The sequence below is a fragment of the Myxocyprinus asiaticus genome, chromosome 41 (genome assembly GCF_019703515.2).
Source record: "Myxocyprinus asiaticus isolate MX2 ecotype Aquarium Trade chromosome 41, UBuf_Myxa_2, whole genome shotgun sequence".
Taxonomy (NCBI): domain Eukaryota; kingdom Metazoa; phylum Chordata; class Actinopteri; order Cypriniformes; family Catostomidae; genus Myxocyprinus; species Myxocyprinus asiaticus.
Window position 1 is genome coordinate 13,181,671 of NC_059384.1, and position 22,857 is coordinate 13,204,527.

The following is a 22,857-nucleotide window of genomic DNA, read 5'->3' on the forward strand; positions in this document are numbered from 1 at the left end:
GTCATACTGAGGACACACACAAAAATTGCGTGTCTCCAGCTGGCTATGCATGTGCATGTTCTCGTCACGATTGGCCTATAGGTGGTGCTGTAGCAAAGGCTAATGCGTTTTGGGCCATAACTCCTAAAACGTATGTTGTACACTCAAGTGCCTTATATCATTGGAATCGTTTCTATTTCATTTCCGGCATAAATTGCTTTTCGCAATTTGCGATATTTTACAAAAACCTACTTTTGCGAACTAGTCCTAGGTCATTCAACCAATCGGAAACAAACCAGTGCAAAGATTCTCTGGAGTCTCAATATCAATAATTATCAAAAAAAGTTTGAGCTTTCGATTCATCGTTGCAACGGTACGCAAAAACCTACGAAGCGTGATTGGCAACTTACACAAATGCCTATAACTCTTGAACGGTATATTTCACAATGGAGATATTTTCACAAAACTCAGGAACTTATGTATGGGGTCATTCTGAGGACACATGAAAAAAATTGCACACCTTGGCCATTTGGTGGTGCTAAAAAATTTAAAATCTAAAAATGGCCCTAATTAAGGAGCCTTGGTCCGATCGACCTGTAATTTTGCATGCAGTGTCTTTGTCTAAGGTGCTATCAGGGTCTACAAGGACAGTTTCATATCTCTAAAAACTTTCAGAAGATTTTAGACAAGGTCAGCAAAGGCTGATCGGAATGTAACGTGTTTTTGACTCTTGGTCCTAAATGTAAAAAAAAAAAAAATGGCCACTGGGAGGCGCTATCGCGTTTTACATGCGTGCAAATCGCTGAATATTAGGAGACACAGACACACATTAGACATATCATATGATAGATCTCCACTTTCTGAACAATTTGCCTCAGACCATTGGTGTCAAACAAATCGTTCGTTAAATATTTTAGATTATTTAAAAAACTACTTTTGCGAACTAGTCTTAGGTTTTTTACGCTACAGCAACAAAACTATAACAGGATAATTGATACATATGGGTGCGGCCTAGATTACGCAAAAGCCAATAACTCTTAAACGAAAAGTCTTCAAGATGCAAGATTTCATTTTGAAGAAGCATGCAAAATTTGGTGGAGATTGGACAACAGGTGGCACTATAACAGTTATGAATGTTTGTGCTATCATGTTTTACATGCATGTGAATGGTTGTATATTCTGCAATATTTCACACAAACACATGTTATTCATATCATATATAAGACCTCATCATTTTGAACAACTTTTCCTCAAGAACCATAGGTGTCAATCGCTTGCCTGACTCCTGAGCTTAGTGTTGATGGCTACACTTGCTACCTGCAGGTTTTTTCTTCTTTTCTTTTTTTTCTTTATATACCCATTCCACTCATATGCCCTGATAAAATTGTAACCCTTTACCAATGACATGCCACACACAAATTAAAACTCAACAAACCTTTATGCCACACATACTGCTCATGCCCTGAACTACATAGACTGAACTGCACTGCAGATACTCTTGTCTACATAAGTATATTAGACCCCTATTAGCCACTTAATTATTTCTATTCCTGAGAAATCTTCCACCCCGTTTTCATATCATTTATGAGATTCTATGTATGGTCTTGTCAGCTGTTAAGGTCATTTCCTTAAATTGAACTAAAAATACTAAACCTTCCTGAAGAGTCAATATCTTTCGCAACACATACTCTTCCTGCATTCACATTTACATTTACACTTTCAAACTTAACCTTAGTACTCCTAGCTCCCTACATTTCTGGCTTGTTCAACTCCCCTACTGATGTTAGTCAGTATACACTATGCTTTTCTCTGTAATCTCAGGTTCTTGCAATAACCATTTCCTAAATCCATACTGCCTTTTGGGGTGATACTTTTAACCTATCTTGCACTGAAATTCTCTGACATGTCTTTAGCTCATGCAAGCAGAGCTTTACGCTGATGTCAAATATGATTACGTTTTCCACAAATGTTTTCTGAACCTCCATGCAACACATGAAACAGCCTAATAATTATTTACCATACAACTGTTGTAAATACCTTGTGCTATCAATAAGCATCTCTCCATCTTCTGTTAGAACATGTGCATGCCACCACACAACATAGAAATTGATTACTTTTACAAAGAACAGCACCAAACAATTGTGCACTGACAATATTTCTTTATTTGAAAATGCAGGATAGTCAACAAACTCTCTGTAAAAAACCATAGAAGAGGTCTGGACAAATTAAAAAATAATTGGCCACCAGAAGACGGCATCACATTTCACATGCACGTAAATGGTTGTATATTCTATTGACCTGTTTCATGTGACGTCACTATATGACCGTGCCACCCTGTTTGTGACCAAAATTCCATATACCTTTTAATGTGCTGCGCTGTGGGATGCGGCAAAAGCCGGCAAAATTATTTTTGCTATTTATAAATTTTGCTGTTTAATTACCAGAGGCAAAATAAAAAATTTATTTAAATAAAGTTATATATAAAGTTATATAAAGGTTTTATATCATGGAGATACACTATATTGCCAAAAGTATTCGCTCATCTGCTTTTAGACGCATATGAACTCAAGTGACATCCCATTCTTAATCCATAGGGTTTAATATGACGTCGGCCCACCCTTTGCAGCTATAACAGCTTCAACTCTTCTGGGAAGGCTTTCCACAAGGTTCAGGAGTGTGTTTATGGGAATTTTTGACCATTCTTCCAGAAGCGCATCTGTGAGGTCAGACACTGATGTTGGACGAGAAGGCCTGGCTCGCAGTCTTCGCTCTAATTCATCCCAAAGGTGCTCTATCGGGTTGAGGTCAGGACTCTGTGCAGGCCAGTCAAGTTCTTCCACACCAAACTCTCTCATCCATGTCTTTATGGACCTTGCTTTGTGCACTGGTGCACAGTCATGTTGGAACAGGAAGGGGCCATCCCCAAACTGTTCCCACAAAGTTGGGAGCATGGAATTGTCCAAAATCTCTTGGTATGCTGAAGCATTCAGAGTTCCTTTCACTGGAACTAAGGGGCCAAGCCCAGCTCCTGAAAAACAACCCCACACCATAATCCCCACTCCACCAAATTTCACAATTGGCACAATGCAGTCAGACAAGTACCGTTCTCCTGGCAACCGCCAAACCCAGACTCGTCCATCAGGTTGCCAGATGGAGAAGTGTGATTCGTCACTCCAGAGAACGCATCTCCACTGCTCTAGAGTCCAGTGGCGGCTTGCTTTACACCACTGCATCCGATGCTTTGCATTGCACTTGGTGATGTATGGCTTGGATGCAGCTGCTCGGCCATGGAAACCCATTCCATGAAGCTCTCTACGCACTGTTCTTGAGCTAATCTTAAGGCCACATGAACTTTGGAGGTCTGTAGCGATTGAGTCTGCAGAAAGTTGGCAACCTCTGCGCACTATGCGCCTCAGCATCCGCTGACCCCGCTCTGTCATTTTACGTGGCCTACCACTTCGTGGCTGAGTTGCTGTCATTCCCAATCACTTCCATTTTGTTATAATACCACTGACAGTTGACTGTGGAATATTTAGTAGCGAGGAAATTTCACGACTGGACTTGTTGCACAGGTGTCATCCTATCACAGTACCACGCTGGAATTCACTGAGCTCCTGAGAGCGGCCCATTCTTTCGCAAATGTTTGTAGAAGCAGTCTGCATGCCTAAGTGCTTCATTTTATACACCTGTGGCCATGGAAGTGATTGGAACACCTGAATTCAATTATTTGGATGGGTGAGCGAATACTTTTGGCAATATAGTGTATATCTATTTAATATATAATATATAAAATATATTTAAATGTCCATGAAAGTCAAATTTGCCAATATTTGTGTAGACCTCAGACCTGTATACACCTTTCCTGGGACTTTGCATGGATCAAAAGCATTTTTTTTAAATGTTTTTCTTGAGATCGTTTTACAGTTGTTTTTCCATTCACTGACATGTTTTCTCCCGCTGATGGTCACAAAAATGGCGGCTACGGGGAAAAAGTGAGGTCACTGAAACAGGTTAATAGTGTTTCACAAACACAATTTTTCCATATCATATGCCAGACCTCTTCATTCCGAACAACTTACCCTCAAGAATCATTGATGTCAGAAAAATCGTTTGTTACATATTTCACATTATTTAAACATATGGGTGTGGCCTCTTCAAAGAAACCTCTTCATTACATTTAGTAAGCATATGCGGAATATGCTTTTGAAAATGCATGCAAACTTTCATGAACATCAGGATATACAGTAGGTGATGCTATAACATTCAAAAATATTAAAAGCACTATATCTCTATGGTAGATTTTCTTGATGTTGCTGAACATTTAATTGCTTTCTCTACATTTTACGTGCTTATTGGCTGTCTGAATAATGCTTCATATCTTGTAACACATGCACTCAAAGTTCCTATGCCACTTGAACCCTGTTAATTGCTGCTTGCAGCTATATTAAGTTTTATTTTATTTTTTTGATCCATTAAACAATTACTGAAATTTTTAATCTTCATTGTTTCACCTGATGGTTATTAATTTGCTCATTTTAATAATTTTTTAACCTACTTGAATGTATTTCTACTCCTTTTCTACCTCTCCCCCCATTTCCCGAATGGTTTGTCCCACAGGGCTATGTTACAGTCAATGAGATCAATGAACTGTACTCTCAGCTGGGGGTAGACCCCACCCCTCCCCCCCTCCCCACCCAAGCCCAGCCCTCCCCTGATGCCCCTGCCACAGGGACTGACCCTGACCCCAGTCCTGCGGAGAGCACTGCCCTGTCAGGAGAGGGTGAGGTGTGTGGTCAGGATGGTTTATATGTGTTAGGATTTACGCATGTCCAAGCTTTAGTTTGCACGCACAATTGGATTATAAGGTCACTTTAAATGGTTATGTGGTTATTTTTCCATGATTTTAATATTTTTATATGATTTGTGAGGGTTTGATTGCTTTTGCTTTGATCTGTTATGTTAAAGGCAGGGCTCGACATTAAGCATTGTCATCTGCTTGTCCTTCGGACAAGTAAATTGGTCATTCACTTGTCTGAGTAAAAAAATTACTTGTTCTGAGACAAAAACAAAAGTAAGGACGTAAGAAAGAAAAAAAAGAAAAGCCACCATTGTCATCATTTACACCTAATAGGGATTAAGAACATAGTGCAGAAAGATGGTAAATCATTACTCGCCCTCAAGCCTGTATGAATTTCTCTCTCTCGCAGAGCAAATACCTCGGAGACTTACATTAGATGGAGCTCTAGAAAGATGAGAGATGTAACGTGTACATAAGTCTGTTTTAAGCGTTATTGCAATTTCTGCCTTTCTTGCTGTATTATGAGGGAGTGCCACGATGTGACGGGACAAAATTAGATTTCTCCAACGTCGCGCGCTTGCGATGAAGATATCTTTGTTGATTGTAAACAGGAGCAAAAGTTTTATCGCGTCGCTCGCTTATAGAGACGTGGTACAACACCATTCGCATGTCCAATTAACATAGATTTTAATCAAGTAAAATTCTCTTTAACTTGCCCGTTCAAAATTCAAAAGCATTAATGTTGAGCCCTGGTTAAAGGTATGGTTCACACAAAAATTTAAATTCTCTCATGATTTACTCACCCTCATGCCGTATCAGATGTGAATGACTTCATTCTGCTGAACACAAATGAAGCTGTGATTTTTAGAAAAATATCTCAGCTCTATATGTCCATACAATACAAGTAAATGATGGCCAGAACTTTGAAGGTCCAAAAAGCACATAAAGGCAGCATAAAGTAACTCATATGACTCTAATGGTTAAATCCATATCTTCAGAGGTGATATGATAGGTGTGGGTGAGAAACAGATCAAAATGTAAGTCCTTTTTTACAATAAATCTCCACTTTCACTTTCACATTCTTCTTTTGTTTTTGTATTCTTCATTCTTTGTGCATATCGCCACCAACTGGGCAGGGAGGAGAATTCCTTTTAAATATTGATCTGTTTCTCACCCACACCTATCATATCACTTCTGAAGATATGGATTTAAATACTGGAGTCATATGGATTACTTTAATACTGCCTTTAATGTTCTGGCCACCTGCATTGTAAGGACCTATAGATCTGAAATATTCTCCTAAAAAGCTTTGTTTGTGTTCAACAGAAGAAAGAAAGTCATACATATCTGGCATGTCTTGATGGTAAATAATGAGAAAGAATGTTCATTTTTGTGTGAACTGTCCTTTTAAAGGAGTCATATCATACATTTTTAGCATTTTATTTTTCAATGTTAAGGTTGTCTGTTCTAATAACAGCATAACATTTGGTGTACTTTCCCAATATCTCATCAATAGTTTTGTACAATCTGGAATAATATTATTTTCTTTTGGTCGATAAGAATAAGAGCACTGGTCCTACTTCCTCTTTTCTGCTTCATTGTGATTGAACGGTTCTGTAAATGTGGCCGATCATTTATTAGTGCATTCATCCTGTCACAAAAGTACTAGTTTCAGAACAATGCATTTTTGTTGCTTAGTTTAAATAAATAGGGTGTATTTGAACTGGGGAAGAAAATTTGAGTGCTGAAAGTTACATTATATTTTCATAATACTTCAAACTCTATTTTAAAGATTTAATACAATTTTACTTTTCATGATATGACCCCTTTAAAACCTATTAGCCTGTCAGCCATCCTTCTTCTACCATCCTTATTTACTGATTTGCTCTTCCTCTCTTTGTCAAAGCTCTTTCCATCTTCCTGTTCACTGTCCTCGTCCGCCGTTCTTTCTTCCTCTTTTAACGCATGCTCTCGTCCCAACCCCAAACCTCCTTCTGTGCACTGGCCTGAAGACATGGTTACCTTCCTCAACCCCTCTCCTCCTCCTCCTCCTCCTCCTCCTCTACCTGCCAAAAAACAGCACCGCCACAGGCAGGTAAACCTTGTGGAGGCCACATTTGAGTGTGTATGTGCATATGAGAGCAATTATTAGTGATATTCTTACATTTAACCCTCTGTTCCTCAGCATTTTCGCACCTTAGAGGAAAGGAAGCGGTACGGTAAAGAGGGTGGAGCTCATTTGAGTGACACTCTTCCTCGGAAGAATACCCAGCCCACTGTAATCCCACAGTTCAACTGTGCCACCCTGGGACGTAACATACCTTCTAAAGTAAGAATACACAAACATACACACATTTGCATGTGTAGTAGAGAAGTGTGATATGTAGAACATTTGCCATATATTCTACATATATTTTATTGCTGGTAATATAAAAACATTTGCCCCATTCCTAAAATCTTAAACTTGTGAGAATGAGAGATTTTAATAGGGTCTCCGATTTAAAATTCATTTGCAACAATGCCGATAGAGTTGGAAAGTTCGACTAATTTCTGTGAATCAGTTCTTTCGAACTGTCCATTTCCATCGAATCATTAAAAACCCAATGATTCAATAGTTTGTTTGCTTCATCATTCAAAAATGTTCACAGAAGTGCCCGCTTGGCATCTTACACTCTTCAAAATGTTTTATTAAAAATATATGTTGGTAAATATTGTGGTCTTTTATTGTGTATTGTTATATTGGTGCATATAAATAAAATTGATTAAATATTGTTCTTCACAGTATTAATTTAGTGAAGGGACTGAATGGAAAACATGCCTTGATTTTTATTTTTTATACTAATGTAGATTTTTACTGTATTTTGCAGCTTCCTTTAAACATCTTGAATTTACTTGGCAGCAATAACTGTTTGGTTAGAATTTTTGGTTCCTCTGGTTGGAGAAGAACTTTTAAGCTATTTCAGAGCAAATTCATTAATATCAAGATATATACACTCACTTAGCACTTTATTAGGAACACTATGGTCCTAATAAAGTTGTGTTCATCTGCTGTTGTAGCCCAGCTGCCTCAAAGTTTGACATGTTGTGCATTCTGAAATGCTATTTTGCTCAACAGTCAGCGGTTATCTGAGTTACCATAGCCTTTCTGTCAGTTCGAACCAGTCTGGCCATTCTCTGTTGTCCTCTCTCATCAACAAGGCGTTTCATTCTGGCAGAACTGCCACTCACTGGATGTTTGTTTTTTGTTTTCTTGGCACAATTCTGAGTAAACTCTTGAGACTGTTGTGCGTGAAAATCCCAGGAGATCAGCAGTTACAGAAATACTCAAACCAGCCCGTCTGGCACCAACAATCCATGCCATGGTCGAAATCGCTGAGATCAAATTTTTTCCCCATTCTGATGGTTGATGTGAACATCATTAACTGAAGCTCCTGACCCGTATCTGCTTGATTTTATGCATTGCACTGCTGCCACATGATTGGCTGATTAGATAATCTGATTAATAAGTAGGTGTACAGGTATTCCAAATAAAGTGCTCAGTGAGTGTATATTGAATATCGTCAAAAGCCTGAAAAATACGGAGATACAACTTTTTAGGCTATATCACTAAGACACCATTTTTCTATTTATAGTCTCATCCACCTTTAGCTCAAAGCTCCAGCTGTGGTAGTGCGTTGAATCGACCCCTTGCCATTTCCCCTAAGGACATACAAATGGAAACACACCACCTGCACAAGGGTAAGATTCTCCATTACACACACACACCTCAGTTTAAAATATACAGTGTTATTTTGTAACATTATATTATACACATCAAAAGTTGTGCTTTAGCCAAACTTTATGAAATCTTGGATTACTGTCTCCCTCCTGCAGGCAAATCTAAGAAAGGTAGGGCACTGTTTGAGATGTTTGCCTACAGTAGTTTAGATGTGATTTGACATAATTTAATTGAAAATGATGTAACAAGTCTCTTAGTGTGTCCTCTGGTGAAGAATGTCCTCCTCCGGGTGACATTTATTGCCTCAGTCGTTGACTGTGAACCTCACAACCGATGTCATCTCCACTCTCGTTACTTTTCACTTTTGAGTCTGGTGTCACTCAAATGAGAAAACTTGTAGTGCTAGTTCACTTTAAAGGGGATAGTTCATCCAGAAATGAAAATTTATTCACCCTCATGTCATTCCAAGCTTGTATGACTTTCTATTTTCTGTGGAATACAAAAGGCGAATTTCAAATTGTTGAAGCTGTGACCTACGATGGATCGCATTGGTTTGGAACATAAAAGTAAATTATGATAGAATTTGTTTGGGTGAGCTATACCTTTAATGCACTGTTTTGTTCACTGAGGCTGTATGGCACATACAAAAATGCATCTTGTATGAAATAAATCTGTTGTATTATTTATTTAAAACAAAGTTATTAAATAACTTTGTTTCATACAATGACATTGTCATGCTGTGAATTCAGTTCTGCATGATTAGGTGTGTCTAGTATCATCCACTGTTTCCACTGTGTTCTTTTGAGTGTTACGCTGTTCTGTTTTCATTGTATTTTTATTCTTATACTCTATTATTGTGGGGTGTGTACTCAGACTTCTTTAATTGAAGTCATTAATTGCCTTTACATGGCGTAATTGTTAAGACCATAAGGCCCATTAAATATTTATTTTACACTTATTCCCAATATTACAAAATTATTTAAATAAATAAACTGATAAACATTGTATATAATCGTAAGATTGAAGTGGGCCCTGACATCCTTATTCTTGGTATACTACCTCCATTTCTAAGAAATAAATTATAAAAATACACTTTCAAAGAAATTAGACCACCTTAAAGCAAATTACAAAGACATGAATGCAAGGATGAAGTGGAGATAAATAATATCAAGAATAAATACAAGGATGGAGTGGAAGGAAATATTTTAGATGGAGAGATCAATAACATATAAGATTAAGAATGTAAAATTTGAACACAGATGGAAACTGCTTAAAGAAGTAATGATATATTATTAAATTATGATGATTCTTTCTCTTTGACTATTCTGATTAATTAGTTAAATAGAAATGAAATCATGTCTCCGACTATGATCTGTCCTGTGTCAGACGAGTTTGGCTCATATGCTGATTTTCAGAGAAAACAGTGTGAAAATGCAGTAACTACAAAATCCACATCAAAATAATTCTCAGTTTCATTGTTAGTTACTGTGTTTAACCTTTGTAGGGTTTAAAAGGTATTGTTATTTTTACCAGTGAAACTAAATGTGTAAAGTCATTAAGGGAAATATACAGAAATTTAGATGAATGGATGGATAGAAAGAAATGCCATGTAAGCACCAACAATTATTTTCATGGCAAAAACAGAATAGTTTAAAGCACAATGACAAAAAATAAACAACAAACTATTACAGCACTGTTAAAAGATGTATATAAAAGAAATGAAAGAGGCAAGGCCAGGCGAAGATGGATAGTATCTCTCTCGTCAGCGACAACCAACTTTTAGGGGAAAGAGAAGCATGCGTCCCGCAAAACACTGTATCTTGCCATGGTCGCTAATGGCACCATCATCTATTGGCCAGGATGTTGCTTTACAATTCCGGTCCAGTATTTCGTGAACATCTGCTGCATGATTTTGGGGAGCTGAGGTGGAGGGAGATGTTTGATAAGCGGAAAGAGGGAGCCTGTGTTACAGAAGCCACATCACTGAGACACCACCAGGCTTTTTATGTGCACAAGAGGCAGCCACCTCTTGAATGTGTCATTGTTTTCAGCCAATGACAAAAATAGAAAAATACTACAAATTTCTGGTGCTATTTTGTGATTGGTTAGGACAGTCTAGAGCCAATCATCAGTGTTTGCAACACACAGCCCATCCCCAAATTGCTTTTAACCAATGTACAAATCGTAAAAAATAAAATATTTTATTTAATACCGTGTTGACAAATGTTTGATTGGGTGAGCAAGACTCACGTGCCCATGCCTTCATCCGGCCCTGGTCACGCTAATTTCAAGTGTGTTTGGCTGGGCTCAAGGGTCAGTCTGAGTCCAAAGTCCAACACACTATCAGGTGAGCTACCACGCAAGCTAATTATGTTGGAATAAGTGTGTAAATGTAGGTGTGTCTGTAATACAAGCATTGAAAAATGTATAGTTTTTCAACTAGTCTGGAGGTAGTTCCAGAATGAATCGCTAACAACTCCTTTAAGCCAGGGTCAGTTTTAAAACCGTTTTGGGTTAATGTAAGCATAAGCAAATGAATATTTAATTTAATAATAACCCAATTGTTTTACTCTTAGTACATTTGGAGTGGCTGCTTCGGATCAGGTCTTAATAACTCAGGGTTAGAAGCGATGCTAACCCCCTTTCAAAATTACAAGTGTGAAACTTGCCTTAAGATAGGGTTAAAAAAAATAAAATAAAAAAAGACAATAACCCACTAAGTGAAGTGTGGAAAGCTTTTTAGTTGGTAACTTAGTTACCCTAGCTATATCAAGAGATTTTAGGTTTTCTGCTACTGCAAAACAAGCAAATCATGACAAATTAAACTGAATCTGCCTTATAAGGCACTGGTGCTGTTGTCCAATAGGAGGTGGAAACTTTATGGATGTATTTATTTGTTTTGTGAAGATAGTGAAGGAATGTTGTTAAGATGAAGGACAGGAAATGCTTCCATTCTGTTTCCAACAGACATGAACAATCCTCTTAACCGGATGAGTTTAATGGTGAACTTATTTTATTTTAAGTTTCCTTGCTTGATGTTTTGAATTAACCATAGCTTTATGAATATATGAACTTTTCAACTTTACTAATTTAGATAGACATAATTTCTCTATGTTCTTGTGTGTTGTCGGATGGTTTATCTGGACGTCCCCTGGGTGAGCTCATCAGAGAGGCGGGTCTCGGCTCTTACACTGGTTGATGTTATCAAGGTTGCATTAGAGTCTCACATTCGCTGGCCTTATTTTTGCAGCACTGTAGGCATCCTAGCAATGAGATATTCTACACGTCTCCAGAATAAAGCAACCTAATTAGACAACAAGCTCAGATATAGACGTCTATCTCTTTATTCTGGACTTCTATTTGGAGACCAAGTATTTAGGGGTTTGGGATCTCAGAGTTGAGTCTTCTTTCACTTACACTGTTGCAATATTATTGCACGGTGGCTGGTCTTTGTGAGCAAAATAAGGGGCCCCAGGATGCCTTGGGCAGTGATCGGCCAGTGAACACTGAGCTGAGCGGCAGAAATGGAGAAGCATCCGCTGGGAGTGATGCAGGACTCTCAGGTAAAGCTGAATTAGCCGCAAAATAGGTAGGAGGACTTGGGGGAGCTCGTGACAACTCAATGCAACTCAACAGAGTTCATTATTTCGAATTCTGGTTTACCTTCTTTTGTTGCTGGTATGTTTCTCAGGGCACAGTCAGCAGCACATCAGCGAGAAGCACCGAACAAGGTTGAATGATCTCAGCAGCCGGACATCGTCGCAGACCAACGTCTATCTCGACTCCTTCAGTTACCAAGATAACGGACGTGCCTTCGACACACTGAGTGTGGACAGCTCGGACAGTATGGACACCAGCATTTCCGCCTGCTCACCCGACAATGTCTCCAGGTGAGAGTGTATTTCCATTAGTCTTTTTTGGGCGAAATCCAAACGGCATTCTTGCATCCTTTAAGGACACTGCGTGACTGGGAAGGCCACTTGTTGGGTCGTTCCAAATGAAAGTGAGAAAATTAATCTTTTCCTTTCCCATCAACAAGACTGTGAAATGTACATTCATACAGTAATTCCTGGCTCCCTTGTACCCACACCAAGTGCATTGGGATGCTCACTTTTGATTGTAACTCGCCCTTTGTCACGGATTGAAGTTTTGTATGTGTATATGGTTGTGTTTACCTGGCTATAGTTTGGGGACCAAATTAAATCTGACAGAACCTCCCTTTGGGGACCCATTCATCCCATTCGGGTATGTCCCCATTTTGAAAATCGATTTGATTAAATAAAACAAATACAGTTGTTGTTTTTTTTGTGTGTTTTTTTTGTTTTTTTTTAAATGTGTGATCTAAAATATTCACTTGAAGAACCCTTGAAATTTTAAGTAATGCTAACTTCAATAAATATGAATTCCCCAATATCTTGTTTTTAATTGCAGATTATTACATTTATGTATAATTTATTATTTATAATTTTCAATATATAATACATTATTAAAGACATTTATCTATTTTGATAGTTTTATACATTTTTAATTTCATAATTTTAATTTTTTAATTTTTATTCCATTAGCATTGGTATTCAGCATTGGTATTTCTATTAACCCTTAAATATATACCTCAGGTCTTTAGTGATCCACATTCCACCCCCTGTACCATATCCATTTTTTTTTAGTAATGCCCACACCTCTTTAGTATTCCTCCTACCTTTCTCTTCTGAAAAGTGTAAAAAAAACAAAAAAGAAATGCCAAAATTGCAAAAGCTATATTTTTTATAATTGCTTAATTACCAAAAGTGTATAGGATCATTAGTGACTGGAGTTACTATATGTAATAGTCGCTTTTTTTTTTCTCCCTTCCATAACTAATATTTCAATGATTATGTAGAAGTAAACTATATAGCGCATGAACATTATGATATGGCTATTGTCATTTGGGTGTACTACTAAAATGATGTAAGTTGTGCATCTATTTAGACTCAACAAGTGCCTGATAAAATACATATGTGTAGCTTCTGTGTAGCTCAATATGTGTTTGACAGCCAGTTGTGTCTCATGAAATTTCAATGTGGAAGTTCTGTGATTTGTTGCATCATCTCTTTAATATGTAAAATATAAAACATCAAAATAAATCTGAATATATTCTATTCTATTATTTCCTAAATGTCTTGAAAATGCTTTGAAAATTGTACATTATCTGGGCATTTAATAGATCCATTTGTGATAGATATATGTGCCGTGTCGCTAAAGACCTCAGGTATGTAATATGGCTTGGTATCGATACAGATTTTCCGATTCTATTCCGATTCACAAGCTCTCGAAAAGATTCCAATTTCGATTCATATGGATATATTTCAGTAATATTGTCCCTTTTACTTACATATGAAATAAATTCTCTCCCAGCTATTGCTGTGAATTATATAGGTGACCTTACTAGGTACAATATGAAAATATTAATTTTACTAATTATATTTTATTAGTTTTTCATCATTTTGGTCACATTTAGCTTTTTAAAAATGAACAAATCAAAGTATTTAATCAATAAATATAATATTACATAAATTTCTATTGTTTAATTGCATAATTTGTACTGTTTACAGGTATTTTCATTGATTTGTTGAACGTGTTAAAAAAACAGGTACTGTCTCTTTAAGGAAATTCTGCATTTCTGTAAACAGCGTCTTTACCGCATGTTAACGAGACTCGAATGGCTTCTTATCTGCGCTATGCCTAGTTACAATTAAATGTTTCTTTTTTTTTGTTTATGATCAACAACTGACTTTAAAGAACAGAAAGAGGAATAAAAGAGACATTATTCAATGACAAATGGGTTGCATGGACAGTGCCGGTCCTAGCCATTTGCTAAAATTTGTCTGGGGGCCCACGTCAGTATGTTCGTAACACTACTTAAAATGTCTTTGACAATGTGGAAGCCCCCCCTGGTGGATCAGGGGCCCTAAGCAACTTGCCAAATATATACATTTTTAGTTGCATAGCACGAAATTTGGTTGCAAATGCGAGTGATTTCCTCTCATAGTAGTGGAGGGTTGCGCATAGAGTAAAAGATCGATCAGTGGCTTTTGAGAATCGATATAGAATCGACAAAATAAAAAAAAAATTCTAAAATATTTTGCCCAGCCCTAGTATGAAATAATGTTTGGCAAAATACCCATGCATTTCAGGGTTAATCTAATGAACCCACTGTATTTCCATCACAAACCCCTAAGGGGTTTACAAACCAATGGTTAGAAACGCTGGTATATAGTATTTATAATTAGACTTCTTTTGTTTTTATGTAAAGCTATAGTGTCCCCATTTAGACAGTTAAGTAATTGTGTTTGTTTTCAGACCTACAACCTATAGACGGATCATTTCAACTCATCTTGACACATACCAGTTTTGTATCTTCCATAATCCAAAACATCTCCACTGATTCTTGTGTAATTCAAGCCAAGAGTTCCATCTGGAACAAAGAGTGAAATATTGAGGGAAGAGGGCAACTTGAAAGGAAAAGAGAGAAAGAGGCACTGAAATCCAGGATTCATATTCCAATGCTTTGGCCATCTCATGCAGGTTACCATAAACCTCAGGTCAGCTCCAGAGTGATTAACTGAAAATATTAGCAAAGACAATTTGGCAGATTAAACCACATGAGATAATTTCTCAGGGCAATGTTTATGCTGTGTGTGTGAGCTGGAGGCAATGGACCAGTGCTTGTGTAATTTGAGTAGTTTGCATGAATAATGTGAATTTTGAGGGGCCCAGGGAAAACCATATGAACCCCCTCTTCAGCTCCGGGGACGGGCCCACTCAGGTTACAGCAGGAACAGTTAGAGGAAACAGATTTAGGAGGGTTTTTTTCTGCAGTTTGAATGTAATCATCTGCAGTGCGCGGGTTCGAGCTGTGCCTGGGTCTTTGTGTGGTATGTTTCAGTTTTTGCCGCTGGATCGTCAGGTTCTAGAGCAAGAATGATGTCCGTTCATCTCCAGCATCACTGGTAAGATACGATAAAGATGACAGAGCTGTAGCTGTGATCTATAAAGGATCGTATGACAAAAATGAAAGTGATTGGAAGAGAAGGAAACAAGGTGACCAGATCTTGAGTACTGCTTGTAAGGAAAGATAGTGTCAGTGAGGTTGGAAGAAGAGCAGAGGTGGATGAATGGATTGAAGACACGATGGAAGATGAAAGAAGAACATGACAATTTATTGTTATTATTTTGTTATTTGTTATGAATCTGCTACAGCCATAGTTTGCATGATGGGTCAGATGTTAACATGATAGGTCTGACCAGTGGATTTGTTGGGCATAAATTTGTAGAAGATTGGCTGATCTTTAAATGTGAATTAACCAACAATGAGATTCTTGAGAACTGTTAAGTATTTAGAAATTGCCTTTTGTATTGTTTTTTACCTTGAAGAACCAGAAAGGAGTTCCCCAGCATGCATGAAGTGACATGTCATTAATGACTGGCAGCTGTCAGTTATCAGATTCTGAAACTAAATCAGACTATTTTGGCCTTAGGCTGTGATCTAGTTTTTATAATATTATTCACATCAAATGTTTATAGAAACTTGTAGAAAAATCAAATTGCAGTGCTTCCAATGCAGGCACTGTAATTAGAAATCTAACCGACAGTGATGACGTCATTGAATTGCGATTGGTCTTTCTTTCAAACTTTTATTTGCATATTGAATTGTGATTGGTGTTTTCTTTTTCTCTTTACATCTTTTTAATCATCTAGCTGCCTTTATTCTGCAAAGACTGATGCATTATGTGTTGATTCTCGATAGATTTGTTCAGCTGACAGAAAACAAGATGTGCCTTGAGTATCAAGCGCACAGTTTTAAGGCTGCTCTGAAACGGCATTTAATTGATGCAGACTTAAAGTCTAAAACCAAATCCTCCCTAAAACTTCACTCTGTTAATTTACTGCCTTATAAGCACTGGTATTTCATTTAGGACATTCAAATCTAGTTAGAAACATTTAAGAAAGGCATCTGTTGCTAAAAAGCTTATTATTTTAAAGTATTTCTTGTTTCATTGACAGCTGCGGTTTAGGGAATGCCTATGAAGACAAACGGGGTTGTATGGATCTGACATGAAGGATGTGATTCCTACATATTCTTTACAGGGGAGATTTTAGTGGGAAATTGAAGTTTTACAGAAGGTAGGGGCTGGTCTGATCGATTCCACGTGTTCTTTTTGAAGTCTAAATGGAAAGCATCAGACTCCAAGAGACTCACAGACTGTCTTTGCATGGATTGCTAATGCATTCCAGCAATGACCAGCTTCATTGATTCCTTCTGTGCTCTCCAACTAGAGAATGTATATATATGTGCCTAGTGCACTAACGACATGTTTACATTTGCGAGTGCATGCATTTGTCTAAGGCATAGTTGAAGAAGAATGATGTTTTAGTGCCCAGCTGGGAGACATAGCTGGGTTTCTTGGGTGTTGGATTGTGGGAAATCTTCTGTAGAGGTGTCAAATGTAATGCAGTATCTCATATACTTTTGACAGCGCCAGCACCTCCAATGTTTCGAAGATGGAGGAGATGGAACGTCTTCTCCGGGAAGCTCAGATGGAGAAGCACCAGCTCCTGGAACACCGGGTAATAAAACAGCTATACAAACCTGACACATCCTGCTAAACTGAAATCATATAAGTTCAGCAGAACTGTATTCAACACTTCAGGACTGTAAGGACTGACAACCGTATTCTACTGCTGTGTGAATGTAGCCAAAGTTTCACAGTGTAGTTTAACTGCAAACCATAAACTTAATTGATGAATGAGCTACATTTGGTAACAAGCTTCACAGATCTTGAACTCCAAGCTTGTTTACTGTGTTAGAAGTTTACCAGTCAGCCGTGTACAGAATCAAATTCAGCTTGACATGCAGGAACGTTGTTGGAAACGAGTCGTTCTTCCTGTTTCACATGTTTTTCCATGGGATTCTGTGCTAGAACAGAGAGTACAAATTGTACAGCTTTATAAAGCAGCTTATTTCAGTGTGTATCTGTACCAAACAATGTAATTTGTTTGTGTGTGCCAGGAGAGAGAGATGGAGAGCAAGAGCAGAGCTCTTGAAGAGGAGAGGAGAAGACGAGAAGAGCTGGAAAAGCGATTGCAAGAAGAAACCAGCAGGAGACAGAAACTCATTGACAGAGAAGTTAAACTTCGCGAGAAACAGCGAGCACAGGTGAGCACTGAACATATTGTCATGAACCATTTTTTTAGTGGTGTTTGACATTATCTATCATCACTATTACTATTGCTCATGCTTTGGGTTAGGGGTTGCTCAAATCACCAACCTTAATTTTTAAACTCTGGCACACAACTTGTCCCACGCTGTTTGTGCTACATATATGGATGATACCTCAAATTCTGCAGCTTGTAGAGGAGAGATGAGCTTTTCTAAGATATCAGACATACGATTTTTCTCTGGCAGACAATAAAAAGGCGCAAAATCCCATAGACTTGCATACGAAGTAGGATAGGTATTGCCATGGTGGTCAACTAATCGAATAGTCGTCCAACAACTTACTAGTCGATTAGTGGGGTCAACTACTAACATTAATATTTTTAATGGTTGTGGTTTTAATGGGAGATGCAATTCTCAAATTAATTGAGAGACGCAACTTCTTAGAGCATTTTGCATGATAGCTTGCTGTGCTTAAAAGTGAATAATAGTCAGCATAGACTGAATAGTCAAAACATTCTGCAAGAAGTTTCGTCTCTTTAATGCTTCAAGTTTAGTCCATTTATTCACCGCTGCTGTTACAGCCATCAAAGCGCTGCATCAACAACACATTATAAGACGATCACTGTCAGACGTTAAATCCTCTTCTGTGAATAAAGTTCCCGTATTTGTGAGGTGCTTTGGAGAGATGAAAGTCGTTGTTTGATTCTGTCTGAAACTGCTTAAATAAATAGTTGCAGTAAAAAGGTTTAAACTGTTTGATGTCATGAACTAGATAATATTATCTTATAGTTCTGTGCTTTTGACTGCACAGCAAGGATCGCCTTGAGACTCCCAAGCTATCTGTTTACATTGAAGCACGTCATTATGTGTTCAAGATGAGCATAAGCAGTTTTGTGTACTTTTCTTTGATCATTTTGTGCAATAAGATGTTATAGTTATTTAGCCTATTTATTTGTTGAATATTCATTAGTTGCCTTGTGGAAGTGCTGCACTTAGCTTCCGTATTTCCATCTGAAATGCATCTGATTGGGGTCACGTGAACATAACAGAGCCTAATTATACATTATTATCTTCAACACCGACTAGTTGACTATGAAAATTGGTAATTTTGCACTTCCCTAAAACGAAGGAAGGACTTGAGCCATATCTAGGGACCAGAATATTGTGGAGACTTGCAGTTGATCTCTTTTGACTTGGACCAGTAAGCACACAACTTGCAACAGTATAACAGTGCCCTGGCAACCACCCACAACAGCCTAGCATCACACAGACGCCCTCTCATTTTCTTCAGAAAATGTAGAAATCAAGTTTTAGATGTGTTTGATATGCACAAACACAATGTATGTTCACCTGTAATGCCTTATATACTGACTATGTGACCTTTGACCTTGTCTCAGTCTCGTCCCCTGACACGCTACTTACCTGTAAGAAAGGACGACTTTGACCTTCGAGGCCATATCGAGTCGGCCGGACACAACACAGAGACCTGTTACCATGTTTCCATCACAGAGAAAACCTGCAGGGGCTTCCTTATAAAGATGGGTGGCAAAATCAAAACCTGGAAGAAGCGCTGGTTTGTCTTTGACCGTAACCGCAGGACTCTGTCCTATTATGCAGGTCAGAAGAACATCTTTGGTGATACATAAACTTGGTCAATACAGATGACATTAGTATTGATTTTTGTTTTTTTGTTGTTTCAGATAAACATGAGGCCAAACTGAAAGGAGTCATTTATTTCCAGGCCATAGAGGAAGTGTATTATGACCACTTAAAGAGTGCCCACAAGGTACCAAAATGCTTTTCCTTTTCGGCTAGTAATTATAAATTATTATGAATAAGCAGAGCAAACGTATAAAAACTTGAAAAGACAACATGAAATAGAATTCACAATGTATTTAACATCAATAATGTTATGTATTTCGGAGTGAAACAGCATTTTTAGCTGGAAATAATGTAGGTGGGGAGAGAATTTTATTTTTTATTTGATTAAAATCAATTTGAATGTTTAGTGAAAAGTGGGAGCTGGAAGCAGTGAAATTTTTAATGAAACATTTTATTTCATACATAATAACATGCACTGATAAATTGTGCAAGATAAGACCAGCGATATTTATTTATGAAGTAAACAGCATTAAAGGAATAGTTCACCCAAAAATGAAAGTTCACCCATCAAAAAAGGACTTTAATATTAATCTATTTCTTACCCACACCTGTCATATCGCTTCTGAAGATTGAATGTTGTATGGATAACTTTTATGCTGCCTTTATGTGCTTTTTGGAGCTTCAAAGTTCTGGTCAGCATTCACTTGCATTGAATGGACCAACAGAGCTGAGATATTCTTCTAAAAATCTTTGTTTGTGTGCAGCAGAAGATAAAAAGTCATAGACATCTGGGATTGCATGAGGGTGATTAAATAATGAGAGAAATTGCATTTTTGGGTGAACTATCCCTTTAAATTTTATTTCATGTGTAGTTACAAGAGAGGTTTTATATCATATATACCAGTGCTGCCCTCTAGAGGACAAACTGAACCCTCCCTGTCACTTTCCTCCACAGAGTCCAAACCCTTCCCTGACGTTCAGTGTGAAGACTCATGATCGGGTGTACTACATGGTGGCACCCTCTCCAGAGGCAATGAGAATCTGGATGGACGTTATCGTGACAGGGGCGGAGGGATACACTCAATTCATGATTTAGATGTTGTCCGCCAGCAGGGGAGGAGGAATGTGTGCGGTGTGTGGAATAAAGCCACCGGACTTGCTCTGCCATCTTTCGCTCACTGGTTTTAACACTGCCCCCCAACGCTGGACGGATCTTATCTTTTAGTAGATTTATTTTCTTATAATAAGCTTTTATGAACTGCTTTTGATCCGATCTCAATATATAGTATTTAAGCATTACCCTTTGCTGCCTTTGTACTTTTTTATGAAATGTAAACTTTTACTTGGCAGCCCAGAGAATGGAATGGAACACATATACCATAATTACAAATGTTAGGGTGTGTGTGTGTGTGTGTGTGTGTGTGTGTGTGTGTGTGTGTGTGTGTGTGTGTGTGTGTGTGTGAAGAGAGTAAGACATGTTAAATGATATTCAGTGCCATTGTGCCACGATGTGTGTGGTCTGTTTGCTACCTTGTGCACAGGGCCTCAGGGACACACACATTATATTCATAAACAGCTGTCAGCTGTTTCTGCCAAAGATATGAACACACAATGTACACAAACTTGTGTGTTCCTGTATGTGTTGCAGTGCCTTCAGTTATACTGATATGCCTTTAAACTCAATATTAACATAATTATCAAAGGTGCTAAGAGACAAACTTGCATTTTTATTTCTTCAATTTGCATTTTTCAGTTTTTACCCTTCTGAAACACTAAAGCTGCTTGCAATTCAGGCATTACGCAGACTCCAAAGGTAAATGCAAATTCCTGTTGTTCACATTGAATTATGGCACACAGAAACCAGGTTTTGGATACATTTTATAATTCTTAATATGTAAAATGTTTATTTTACAGTATATGGACTTTAATCAATGCTTTTTGGCCCATTTTCAGGCTATGATTATGCCTGTTTTGTCTGTAGAAATGGCGTGTAGCGCCACACATGACAGAAGCCTTCAGAAAACAAAAAAACACCTGGTTAACCAATGCTTTTTCTGATTTAAAGGAATGGTTCACCCCAAAATTTTTATCACTTACTCACCCTCATTTTGTTCTAACCACCATGGCTTTCTTCTGTGGAGCACAAAATAAGACATTAGGCAGAATGACAGAACATTGAAAGTCGTATGGGTTTGGAACAATGTGAGTGTGAGTAAATGATGACAGATTTTTTTTTTTTTTTTAAACTGTCCCTTAAACTTTTGGTTAAGCCACTACTACCACATGTCCTTAATGTCCTGTATAGACTGTGTATTTTTTTTTTTTTGCAAGTCTGCATTCTAAATCCTTAGTTTCATCACCACCAACAGGGGGCAAGAGCAATCTGATATATTTGTATCTGCTGTTAGTCATAAGCTTGCTTGTGAATTAGCCAGCAGACTTTATTTGCTGTGCTGATTTTAATATCCTGTTAATACTCCTTTGTGACAAATATTTATACTTGTTTACCATGCATGCACCTTTATTTCTGCATACAGCAAAATAAAGCAAATGTATATTGTTATTGTGATCTATTTATTCTTAATCATCAAATGGAAGACATTACAGATTCAGTCTTCCTCAGCTGTGGTTTGTGTTTGCCTGTGTATGTAGCCTTCCATCTTAACCGTCTTACCTTCATCTCCTCAGTCAAACAAGACTCACTGGACAGAAATCAAATTAAGGATTTGAGTAATAACAGGGTGGAGAGTAGATTTGTCTGGATGTTTAAAAGATTATGGCATAGTTTGGATGTTATGCCAAGTCTGATTACTCTAAACTCTCTTATCTTTTTTTTTTTCTTTTTTTTTCTTCAATTGACAAGTGATAAACGCACTCAACAAATAGCAGATGGAATATTTTCACATGCATTATTATTCAAACATCCCCCAAATACACAATGTGCATGCGTGTGTGTGTGTGTGTGTGTGTGTGTGTGTGCGCGCACTCACGCCTCCAGGCATGCTCTATTTTTTGCATGTATGGCCTTGTTAGGATGAGAATACTGGCCTCAGATTGTCTCATATTATGATGAATTATGTGATTAATGCCATGTAGTCAGTTTTCTTTTGTAGGAATACTGTCCTTTACTTGTCCTTCCTTTGACTGTTTGCAAAAAATGTTTTGGTGAGGAGCTGCAAACTCAAGCCAAGGTAATCATTTGTCTGTTTCCTCTGTGTACTCTCCCTGAGAGATGTTTGGGCCACTGTGTTCCCAATAAAGTACCAGACACCCCTTCTCCTACTGCCATCTTTCCACTGTTCTTTATCATAAGTCAATTCATTCTTTCATACATATATATATATATTACACTGGCGGCCAAAAGTTTGGAATAATGTACAGATTTAGCTGTTTCGGAAGGAAATTGGTACTTTTATTCACCAAAGTGGCATTCAACTGATCAAAAGTATAGTCAGGACATTACTGATGTAAAAAAACAGCACCATCACTATTTGAAAAAAGTCATTTTTGATCAAATCTAGACAGGCCCCATTTCCAGCAGCCATCACTGCAACACCTTAT

The 22,857-nt window shown here is 37.7% G+C and overlaps 1 protein-coding gene across 8 annotated transcripts in view; it reads left to right on the forward strand.

The window, feature by feature from the left end:
- The window catches only part of phldb2b (pleckstrin homology-like domain, family B, member 2b), a 79,040-nt gene extending 57,181 nt beyond the window's left edge, over positions 1-21,859 (forward strand). For 4 of the 8 annotated variants that reach the window (XM_051681873.1, XM_051681875.1, XM_051681874.1 and 1 more), the window contains 10 exons: positions 4,597-4,764; positions 6,684-6,872; positions 6,963-7,106; positions 8,410-8,515; positions 12,187-12,385; positions 17,012-17,102; positions 17,545-17,691; positions 19,092-19,311; positions 19,395-19,480; positions 20,252-21,859. In XM_051681873.1, coding sequence (XP_051537833.1) covers positions 4,597-4,764; positions 6,684-6,872; positions 6,963-7,106; positions 8,410-8,515; positions 12,187-12,385; positions 17,012-17,102; positions 17,545-17,691; positions 19,092-19,311; positions 19,395-19,480; positions 20,252-20,392 — 1,491 coding nt within the window. In that variant the 3' untranslated portion in view covers positions 20,393-21,859. The remainder of the gene's footprint in view (positions 1-4,596; positions 4,765-6,683; positions 6,873-6,962; positions 7,107-8,409; positions 8,516-12,186; positions 12,386-17,011; positions 17,103-17,544; positions 17,692-19,091; positions 19,312-19,394; positions 19,481-20,251) is intronic. The other 4 variants (XM_051681876.1, XM_051681877.1, XM_051681878.1 and 1 more) reach the window with 2 other exon arrangements.
- Positions 21,860-22,857: the final 998 nt, after the last annotated feature.